Source organism: Oncorhynchus mykiss, chromosome 21 (assembly GCF_057628025.1).
Source record: "Oncorhynchus mykiss isolate SJ-2025 chromosome 21, ASM5762802v1, whole genome shotgun sequence".
Classification (NCBI taxonomy): Eukaryota; Metazoa; Chordata; class Actinopteri; order Salmoniformes; family Salmonidae; genus Oncorhynchus; species Oncorhynchus mykiss.
In genome coordinates, this window is record NC_143042.1 from 19,683,382 (window position 1) to 19,695,444 (window position 12,063).

General features: G+C 45.0%; 1 protein-coding gene across 2 annotated transcripts in view; it reads left to right on the forward strand.

Annotated features, from left to right (window-relative positions):
* Positions 1–12,063, forward strand: part of LOC110501052 (cGMP-inhibited 3',5'-cyclic phosphodiesterase 3A) — a 72,960-nt gene that overhangs the window by 35,233 nt on the left and 25,664 nt on the right. The window contains exon 2 of one of the 2 annotated variants that reach the window (XM_036957576.2): positions 307–357. The exons of the other annotated variant lie outside the window; for it this stretch is intronic. Coding sequence (XP_036813471.2) covers positions 307–357 — 51 coding nt within the window. The remainder of the gene's footprint in view (positions 1–306; positions 358–12,063) is intronic. 2 annotated transcript variants of the gene reach the window in all.

Genomic DNA, 12,063 nt, shown 5'->3' on the forward strand with positions numbered 1-12,063 from the left:
CCCCAGCCTCACTGTGAAATTACAGCCTACATTACAGCCTAGCCTTGTTGATCAAAATAGAACAGGTTGGATAGAGGAATAGAAGGGAGGAATGAGAGGGGGATAGAGGGATGTGTAGATGAAGCCCGCAAGCGTAGGTGATGCACTCTTTTCATTCATCAGCACCGCCTCGCATGTATTTTTAGCCCTAGGCAGAGAGGGGGAGGAGGAGGAGATAGTGGGGGATGATAGAGAAGAAAGCTTAAAGATACTGTAGTAAACTGGAGGTGAATGTCCTCTAAATTGGTGTCTCCCTCTCGTCCCCAGATGATCTCACAGACTGAATGGGACCACAAGAGGGGTGCCCGGGGATCCCAGGTAGGACAGAGAAGGGGAGAAAGGGGGAACATGCTTCTTTTTCTAACCCTTTATTGAATGAACACTTCAGGTCAGTACAGAGAGGGGGCAGGAGGAGGGGGAGAAAGGATGGGGGATGCTACTTCTTTCTCTAACCGTACTGAATGAACACTGACGGAGCGAGAAATCAATAATGCTACTTCTCACTTCTCCACCTGACTGACCAATGCTTGTGTGCTTTCCCCCTCTTCCCCCCTCTCCCTCCCCCTCTCCCCTGGTCAGATGGGGCTACTGCTGTCTGTCTGAATAGGAAATACTTAAATACTTTCCTTTTAGGTGGCTGGTTTTCCTTTAAGACCCAGGCAATTATGGAGCAATATAAAATTGCATGCCTAAACAATGATCTAAGGTTGGTGGTTTTCTCCCCTAGTGGTTAAGGTTAGGGTTAGGGGAGGATAAACTCATTCTAGATCTGTGTCCTCAGTAACTACAAAGTTGGTGGTTCAAATCCCGAGCTGGCAAATTGGAAAAATCTGCCATTGAGCAAGGCAGTTAACCCCCAACAACAACTGCTCCCTTGTCACCGATGATGTTGATTATGGCAGGCCCAAACACACCTCACTGATTCAGGGGGATTGGGTTAAATGTGGAATACACATTTCGGTTGGATGCATTCAGTTGTACAACTGACTAGGTCTCCCCTTTCCCTTGTTATTATTAGAGATGATGGTGATGCTATAGGTATACACTAGGATATTACAGAACCTTTTAGACCGCAGTAAATGGTGAATAACTGGAGATTATTGTCGAGGGATTTCCATAATTGATTGTGAAAAGGACAGATCAGAATTGTGGGTAAACTACTGTAGACACACACACACACACACATACAAATACACATACACATACACATATACATACACACACACACACACACACATACATACACACACACATACACACACACACACACACACAAAACGTTTTAATTTTCTAAAGTCTCTATAGTGTACAGACATGCTGGCACTGTATGATGCATTCAGACTGATGACAGTTTGTAGGAGAAGCGAAGCCTTTACACACACGCACACACACGCACACGGACAGTCAGACATGGACACACTGATCGACCAGTCAATCACAACCTTCCACAATGTGTCGTGTCTGTGAGAGATTGTGTTGGCAGGAGGAGAATGTATTGAGCCCTTGTAGAATCTGGAGGCTTGGTACTGATAGCAGGAACAATGACACTAGCACTGGCTGAACAATGTGTGTGTGTGTGTGTGTGTGTGTGTGTGTGTGTGTGTGTGTGTGTGTGTGTGTGTGTGTGTGTGTGTATGTGTGTGTGCATGAAACATCTTGGTTGTGCACCTCTCATTGATTTTATAGAAAAATGTTTGGAATGTATCCCTATCAATGGAAATGTGTGTAAAGAGGTAAATATTAGGTTATTGACATTATTCCATTCTTGTCCCATCTGGGAATGGGAGTGTGTATATGTGTCTATTTTAGTTCAGCAAGAGTAGGTCTCAGGGGAAGAAGAGAATGTATCACTCATCCCACAGTGTCTCTTCATTCCCTGATATGAATGCTCGGCTATGAAAAGCCAACTGACATTTAGTCCTGAGGTGGTAAAAAAACTGTTGACGCTGCTGGTCATCTATGAACATTTGAACATCTTAAGCAACGATCTTGCCTAAATGACCTACTCTTATAATCACCACCCGGCACAGCCAGAAGAGGACTGGCCACCCCTCGGAGCCCGGTTCCTGCCTTTCTAGAGAATTGTTCTTAGCCACTGTGCTTCTACATCTGCGTTGCTTGCTCTTTGGTGTCTTAGGTTGGGGGTCCAGCCAGGTCACTCGAGATCCAAGGCAATATTTGACGTTCGTCCAGATCCCCAGGGCGTCGGGCAATGCCTTCAAAACCGGCCACTAGGAGCAACAGTAAGCACTATTACCATTTAAGTAGGCTTGCGGCTTGCTAGGGCATTGCGGATGGGGATAGTGGATAGGCGTAACCAATGAGCTCGGGCTCTGAGGGTTGTGTGTTCAATCCCAGTACTAGGCACTATGTTTTTTAAATACTTTAAAAACTCTTACCGTACCCATTCGGACTGAATCCCTAAACCTGGAAAAAAAGTTGAATACCGAAGTCTTATCTGCATAGACCTTTGTGACAGCTGCTGCTCGAAAAAAGGGCTTTATAAAAAACATTTGATTGATGAATGCACTGCCATGCTCTCAATAGTCTAACGTGGCTTCCTCTCCTCATCTCTTCTGCTCATATCCTCTCCGTCATCACGCCTTCCTATTCATTTTTTACTCACGAGAAAGAGTTGTACTGGTGGAAGCAAATGCCTGGTGAAAGCCTCGTCCCATTGCTCTCAGCTGTGTCTTCAGTGTCACTGCAGATGAAAGAGAGAGGACACGAGGAGAGGATGAAGCCAGTTTAGGCTGCTGAGCCTACTGTGGCGTGTGGGTAGCACTGTACTAATGCAAATAACCCACTTCCATTCTTTCTCGTCTTTTCACATCTTAATAATAAAAGGGAAACGCGTAGGACGGGATGACGCGTTGCTGCGTCCAATTGAACCCAAACAACTATATTGTGTAGGACTCACTTTGCTCTTTGCCCCTGCGTCTCCTAGCAACAGGCTATTTTCTATATAAATGCTTCCTGTCTGTCTGCCCACCTTGGCGGAGCGACGAGTGGAGGAGCACCTAGGAGCATTCTCTCACAGGATTGGCTGAGGCAGGAGCAGGCGAGGGCCAGAGGGTTATTGGGACTGACTGCATATGTGGTACAGTGGGGCAGAGGAGAGAAGGGTGTGAGGGAGGAAGGGAAAGAGAGAGGGAGAGAAGAGAGGAGTGACAGTTTACTTTCTGAAGAGGGAGGACAGGCACCATAGGAAGACTGCGGCTGAGAGGAAGAGATAGGAGTCGGGTATCGGGTGTTTGATGTTAAGCATTGGTCGCTGGTTGTGTGCATTGTGGCTGTGATGAACAAGGGGTACACATCGTGTACCATGAGACGCCATCAGGAGACCACCCATCCTCCCAAACAGGTGGGCTCATTACCACTGTGTGATGTTGTGAGGCAGCATGTATGTTTTCATCTGTGTACACAATTGTTGTTGTTGTTGATTCAACTAATTCTGATTTAGTAACTGGTTCCACAGTCTTTTATAGTTTACTAAACTTTTCAGTCAAAGTGTTACCTAAACATAACATTTTTGTTTGGCCCAAACTTAGCTCCAACTTGAGAACTTAGGTTATGGACACCCACGCATTACAATGGTGCTTTTAACATAGAATGGTTTCAACATATTTGACACACGACCCCTTGTGCCTTTTAATTTACAGACAAATGATTACTCAACACATCCTCACCTGGGATTTGAACACACAGCTGCTTGGTTCATAGCATGCCAAGCTTACTGCTACTCCACCATGTCTGTGTCAATGACTGATTTCACCTGTATTTCTATATTTCAAAGTGAATTTCAGCTCTGTTAAAAGTAAACTCAAGAAAAATGATTTTATTTATCAAAGTGATTATGGATTGTGAGTTCAAATCCCCGGTAAAGGAAACAATACTGTTTAAATGAACATAGAACAATGTCAAATTTAATTTGTCACGTGTGAAATGCTTATTCGCAAGCCCTTAACCAACAATGCAGCTCAAGAAATGGAGTTAAGAAAATATTTACTAACTAAACTAAAGTTAAAAAAAATCTAATCAAATCAGAAAGTAACACAAGAAAATTACATAACAAAAATGGTCAATGGGGTCAATGTAAGTAGTCCGTGTGGCCATTTGATTAATTGTTTAGCAGTCTTATGACTTGGGGGTAGAAGCTGTTAAGGAGTCTTTTGGACCTAGACTTGGCGCTCCGGTACCGCTTGCAGTGCGGTAGCAGAGAGAACAGTCTATGACTAGGGTGACAGGAGACTTTGACAATTTTATGGGCCTTCCTCTGACAGTGTCTAGTATATAGGTCCTGGATGTCAGGAAGCTTGGCCCCAGTGATGTACTGATGCACTGGGCCCTACGCACTACCCTCTGTAGCGCCTTACGGTCAGATGCCGAGCAGTTGCCATACCAGGCGGTGATGCAACCGGTCAGGATGCTCTTGATGGTGCAGCTGTAGAACCTTTTGAGCATCTGGGGACCCATGCCAAATCTTTTCAGTCTCCTGAGGGGGAAAATATGTTGTCGTGCCCTCTTCACGACTGTCTTGGTGTGTTTGTTGGTGATGTGGACACCAAGGAACTTGACTATTGACCTGCTCCACTTCAGCCCCGTTGATGTTAATTGGGGCCTGTTCGGCCCTCCTCTTCCTATACGTAGTCATAGACTTTTTTCTCTGCTACCACACGGCAAGCGGTACCGGAGCTCCAAGTCTAAGACCAAAAGGCTCCTTAAAAGGCTTCCGAGTGGCGTAGCAGTCTAAGGCACTGTGTCTCAGTGCTAGAGGCATCACTCCAGACACCCTGGTTCAAATCCAGGCTGTGTCATAACCGGCTGTGATTGGGAGTCCCATAGAGCGGCGCACAGCGTCGTCCTGGTTTGGCCGGTGTAGGCCGTTATTGTAAATAAGAATTTGTTCTTAACTGACTTGCCTATTTAAATAAAGGTTCAATAAAATATATATATATATATTTTTTTATAGCTTCTACCCCTAAGACTGCTGAACAATTAATGAAATGGCCACCAGATTATATACATTGACCCCATTTGTTTTTTACACTGCTGCTACTCGCTGTTTATTATCTATGCATAGTCACTTCACCCCTACCTACATGTACAAATGACCTCTAACCTGTACCCCCGCATCACTGACTCGGTACCGGTACCCCCTGTATATAGCCTCGTTATTGTTATTTTATTGTGTTACTTTTTATTATTTTTTACTTTAGTTTATTTGGTCAATACTTTCTTAACTCATCTTGAACTGCACTGCTAGTTAAGGGCTTGTAAGTAAGCATTTCACGGTAAAGTCTACACATGTTGTATTCAGCACCTATGACAAATAAAGTTTGATTTGATTTAGTTTTTGCTAGTAAGCAGGAATCAGGATAGAATTATGATCAGATTTGCGAAATGGAGGGCGAAGGAGAGCTTTGTATGCGTCTCTGTGTCTGGAGTAAAGGTGTTCTGGTGTTTTTTTCCCTCTGGTTGCACATGTGACATGTTGGTAGAAATTAGTTAAAACGGATTTAAGTTTGCCTGCATTTAAGTCCCCGGCCAATAGGAGTGCCGCTTCTGGATAAGCATTTTCTTGTTTGATTATGGCCTTATACAGCTCGTTGAGTGGGGTCTTATAGTGCCAGTATCAGTTTGTGGTGGTAAATAGACGGCTACAAAAAATATAGATGAAAACTCTCTTTGTAGATAGTGTGGTCTACAGCTTATCATGCATGAGGTGATCTACCTCAGGCGAGCAATACCTATCTTAATATTAGACATCGCACACCAGCTGTTATTGACAAATAGACACACAGCCCCACCCCTCGTCTTACCTATCTTACCTATCAGCCATAAAATGCTATTCCCTCTGAAAGTAGGCTAAACCACCCTTCGTTGGAGGATGACTTTACTACAAAGCTTTATCATTGCTCTTCTATTTGACACATTTCTTCCGATTGTAGCTGTTCTGTCCTGCCGATGCATGGAAAACCCAACCCAACTGTATGTTATCCATATCGTCGTTCAGCCACGACTCGGTGAAACATAAGATATTACAGTTTTTAACGTCCCGTTGGTAGGATAGTCTCGAACGGAGCACATCCAGTTTATTCTCCGGTGACTGCACGTTGGCCAATAGAACGGATGGTAGTGGCGGGTTACCCACTCGCCAACTAATTCTCTCAAGGCACCCTGATCTCCACCCCCTGTATTTCCTTGTTTTCTTCATGCAAATAACATGGATTTGGGCCTTGTCTGAGAGCAGCTTTATATCCTTTGCGTCAGACTCACTAAAGAAAAAAAAATCTTCATCCAGTTCGAGGTGAAAAACCGCTGTTCTGATATCCAGAAGCCCTTTTCGGTCATAAGAGACAGTAGCATCAACATTATGTACATAATAAGTTACAAACAATGCGGGGGGAAAAAACACACAAAATAACACAATTGGCAAGGAGCCTGTAAAACGCCAGCCATAAAATGCTATTCCCTCTGAAAGTAGGCTAAACCACCCGTCGTTGGAGGATGACTTTACTACAAAGCTTTATCATTGCTCTTCTATTTGACACATTTCTTCCGATTGTTTTGTAGCTATCGGAATGTGTGAGTGTTGTGCCGTAGCGTTACTGTGACGGTGAGTGTTGTTTACCATCCTGTAGGTTTTCGCTGGTTGATAAACTGCATCGGGTTAGTTACAACTGGGGTTGGATTGAAAACCTACAGGAGGGTAGCTCTCCAGGAGCAGGGTTGGAAAACCCTGGTGTAGAGTACTGTGATCATACTGTTTTAGAGTATTGTTGACTGTAGTAATACTGTATTAGAGTAATATTTACTGTAGTTGTAGTGTAGACTTGAGTGCTGTGGTAATACTGTATTAGAGTATTGTTAACTGTAGTAATAGGGTAGATTAATGTAGTAATGCTGTATTATAGTATTGTTGACTGTAGTAATACTGTGTTAGAGTAATGCTGATTGTAGCAATAGTGTAGAGTACTGGGGTAATACCGTATTAGTGTATTGTTGACAGTAGCAATAGTGGAGTGCTGCAGTGGATGTCAGCCAGTCTGTAACTGTTGGGCTGTTCACTTTCCACCTGGCTAACTCAGTTCTGCCTGTGGACTCAGCTCACCATCTGTACACACACACATACAGGCACGCACGCGTGCACATAGACACATACATGCATGTACACACACAACCGCACACACCCACACATTACACACAGCCGTGCTTACGCCTGAACTGGTCTCATGTGCCTTTCAGTGTCTGAGGAGGAGAAGGGATGAGAAGAAAAAGAGAGAACACGTCCAATTTCGATGGAAAGAACAAAAGCTGCTCCATAGTGTACTGGAAAATGGATTCCTCTAGTTTGCATAGCTTTTTCCCCCTCTATATGCAGTTTTAAACCTGTATGCAAGATCACATAGGTCATGTAGTTACTGTGAAATAAGGGCCTGGGTTTACAGTGCTACTTCTACAACCCTAAAGCTGTTCCATCAATGACAGATATTGACACCCTGTTCCCTTGGGTCTCTCCTGTGTGTGTGTGTGTGTGTGTGTGTGTGTGTGTGTGTGTGTGTGTGTGTGTGTGTGTGTGCGTGCACATTCAATGACTCCTCTCTGTGTTCTTGGTCTGTTTGCGATCGGTCTTTAAACCCATCAAGATCAATACTTCTCCACTCCCTGACCTCTGTCTCCGCTACAACGGCTCCCACTATCACTTGCTTGGCCTAAATACACAGGTACTCACGTAAAGAAGCTACACACAGGCCCACACTCTCTACCTTGTTATCTACAGTATCTTTCTCTCCCCCCCCCCCCCTTTCTCTCTCCCAGGGACATGAGCCAACCACACAGAGTCCATTACTGCCAGGTAATGGTTGAATGTCACAACCACAGGATGTCGTAAAGACCTGAGTGAAGAGAGCTCTAATGGGTTTTGTTCAGGTTGAGCTGATTTCGCACAGCAATAGAGAGAGGTTGCGTCTCAAATGGTACCCTATTCCCTATGTAGTGCACTACTTTTGACCAGGGCCTATAGGGCTCTAGTCGAAAGTAGTGCACTACAGTGGGAATAATGTGCCAATTGGGGCCCATACCCTAGCTGTTCCACATCTATCTGTATCAGAGCATCAGGCTACTTTGAGGAATCTATTAGCTCTCTCTTTCTGCATTGCTGTTAGATCTGTTTGGTGAGTCAGTCATCAGGGTTCCAGTGTTTGAGGAGTTAATATGAGGTGTTTAAGTAAACAAGATGGTCATGATGAATCATTTGTACTGATTACATAAGAGTTTCTGTACGGGAGTGGGACACTGGTGTCTATCCCTGTTTCAACTCTCTGTAACTGCTATAAAACATCTCCAAAGTGCAGTTTTTGAATCTGTGTGTGTGCCACTGCTAAAGAGAGCGAGAAAGAGTGTGTGTGTGTGTGTGTGTGTGTGTGTGTGTACTCCCCTGGCTGTGTCCATGCATGTTCATGTGTGTCTGTGTATTTATTTATCTGGTAACTCATCTGATCACACAGCAGTTTGACCTGAGAATGTGGGAAATGTCCGTCCTGTGCTCTGCTGCGGTCGGTTGTTTATGATGCTGCTCTGTTTACCGAGCACTAGGAGGGAGTATTATTGGAGGCCGACAGAGACATGAGAGGGGAGAGAGATGGAGCCAGCGGAAGCCTCCCACACAAAGGAGTTGCAAGGTCTCCCGTCCACTTACCCTCTCTCCTCTCGCTCACGCTCAAAATAAATCACTCAATATAGAGTCACTGTCAGCTCTCTTATGTTTGGCCACATCTAACCCTGAAGCCTGTGATGAAACACACAGACACACGTAGACAAAGTCATACAATTTGTGATTTACATCAATTCTATGAAAACCCACACTAAGACACGGTTGTCACGCCCTGACCATAGAGAGCCCTTGGTTCTCTATGGTGTAGTAGGTCAGGGCGTGACTAGGGGGGGTGTTCTAGTATGTCTATTTCTATGTTGGTGCTAGTATGGTTCCCAATTAGAGGCAGCTGTTTATCGTTGCCTCTGATTTGGGGATCTTATTTAGGTAGCCATTTCCCCACCTCTGTTTTGTGGGATATTGTTTGTGTTTAGTTGCCTGTGTGCACGTCATGACGGCACGTTTCGGTGTGTCTTTTATTGTTTTGTTTGTTTCACGGAGATTAAAAATATGTGGAACTATACTCACGCTGCGCCTTGGTCCGCTCATTACGACGATCGTGACAACGGTTATATTAACAGTATTGCACTTTTCATGTATCATACTTTTGGCATAGCCTGTCCACCAATCAAGCAACATTTATAGACTACACGTTAAAATCCGGTTGTTGCGGGATTTATTTTGCTGTGACAATATAGGTAACGTTAAAATCCAACATCTGTAGGAAGGAAAGTAGATATGGAAAGGATAACACTTTAGACAATTGAGATTTACCCTATGAAGCACAGTTTATTGTGGCTATGTACTTTCCCAGATTCCTTGGTTGAAATGGCTCCACCATGAAAAAATGAATGGTAAAAAATCTCTCCTCTCAGTTGCAAAGGTGTGAAAAAAGTTCCAGAGGAATCAGTGGTCAGAAAGAAACTCTACAGTTTGTGTTTTTGCAGTAATTCAGGGAAGGAAATACCAAATACCAATGTTGTGACGCTTTCCCTTAGCACTGTGTAATTTACCAAGGCTGTTAGGGGAGTGTGTGTGTGTGTCCGTGTTTTTGTGTCTGTTATTGCCCAGGTCTGTGGAGATTCTTGGTGCTTACAGCGGATTCTAATGATATTGCTTACAGTAATTCCAGCTTTGCTCTGTACAGTAAAGGAAAGGGGGATAACCTAGTCAGTTGTACAGCTGAATGCATTCAACTGAAATGTGTCTTCCGCATTTAACCCAACCCCTCTGAATCAGAAAGGTGTGAGGGGGGCTGCCTTCATCGACATCCAAGAGTTTAGCCTATTGCTGTGGACGTGCCTTTCCTAAACTAAACCGTTTCCCCCTAACACTTAACACGTCTGCTGGTACGGGTACAGACCGGAAACGGAGAGGAGAGAGAACGGGACTGAAAAGAAAGAGAAGTAAAAGGAAAAGAGCTAGGGCCTCCCAGGTGGCGCAGTGGTCCAGGGCACTGCATCGCAGCGCTAGCTGTGCCCCCAGAGACTCTGGGTTCGCGCCCAGGCTCTGTCGCAGCCGGCCGCGACTGGGAGGTCCGTGGGGCGATGCACAATTGGCCTAGCGTCGTCCGGGTTAGGGAGGGTTTTGCTGGTAGGGATATCCTACCAGCGACTCCTGTGGCGGGCCGGGCGCAGTGCACGCTAACCAAGGTCGCCAGGTGCACGGTGTTTCCTCCGACACATTGGTGCGGCTGGCTCCAGGGTTGGATGCGCGCTGTGTTAAGAAGCAGTGCGGCTTGGTTGGGTTGTGTATCGGAGGACGCATGACTTTCGAGTTGTAGCGATGAGACAAGATAGTAAATACTATTTTTTTTAAAGGAAAAGAGCTGTAGGGGGGCAGGAAGATTGGAGAGCAGCCTGATCACTAGAAATAAACTTCAATTTCGGACATTTGAAAACGTCGATATATGCCTTCCTCCACACTCACAAAAAAGATTAAAAGCGATTGCCCAGCACTGGGTGCAAACTTATGATGCTGGAGCTTGCTGTGCCACTGCAGTTCACAATGTTCTAGCAAGACGTGAGTATACTTAACATTTTTTGACCTTTATTTAACTAGGCAAGTCAGTTAAGGACAAATTCTTATTTACAATGGCAGCCTACACCGGCCAAACCCAGATGACGCTGGGTCAATTGTGCACCGCCCAATGCGACTCCCAATCACGGCCGGTTGTGATACAGCCTGGATTCAAACCAGGGTGTCTGTAGTGATTCCTCAAGCACTGAGATGCAAGTGCCTTAGACCGCTGCACCACTCGGGAGCCCGAATCAATGGAGCAGAGAGCTGATACCCACATACCACTGTGTTTGTGTGCATGTGCGTGTGTTCCTGGTAATAGCACGTTGTTTTTAATGATTTCTTTTAAGTCTTCCCCAAACCATAGCCCTAACCTTAACCAATCGGAATGAATGCCTAAACACCTCAAACTCAACTCTGGACCTCAATTTTTTTTATTTATTGTTCCCCTCTAATCAGGGACTGATTTAGACCCACCTGGGACACCAGGTGTGTGCAATTAATTATCAGGTAGAACAGAAAACCAGCAGGCTCTGGACCTCGTAGGGTAAGAGTTGAATACCCCCGGCCTAAACTGTTACCCTTTGAGTTGTTTCTGTGTTAACCCTATAACCATGTGGAATTAATGCTTCAAAAATAGACATCATAATACGTTGAATTTCGAAGGGAAACTATGAGATCTTGTTGCAGCGAGAGCGGCATGTTGACATTGACAGGCAACTGGCGTCCAGGCGTCCATTATGGCCCAACTCTGCTATGACAGGAGGTGCCCATTATGGGTCTGCTCTGACATGGCTTGGATGACCTGCATGCGCTGCATTGGTTACCAGGTCAACACATTGATCCGCCCTGGCGACTGCTGTCGGGTGGTCTCAGGCACGCACAGAGAGGAGCACACACACAGTGGTATGTGGGTCTCTGCTCCATTGATTTTTGATCGGAAACTCAACGTGGATTTATTGTAAGGTTTTGTCTAACGACTGAAACAAGAAAAAAACACCATCTGTCCCTCTTGTCTTATTTGTGATATATAGAACAGAGTTCCACAACCCTCGGTTCTAGAATGAGATGTTGCTGTGTGGTCCCTCAGATTGCACAAGTGACGGATACAGGGGGTTTCGACATAAGACACCAGCTCTTCCATTCTTCCACTGAATGTCTCAACACTCATTGGGCGGTGCACAGGTTGCTGTGGAGTTGTCATGTTGTGTTATTGTGACTCCCTCTACTGTCCCTGTGTGATTGAGATGGTCACTGCTATCCAGGCTGCTCTCATCCTCTCCCATCACTCCCTAGGTTATTTATACAATTATCACCTCTGTAGGAGTTAGAGCAGTCACACACACGTA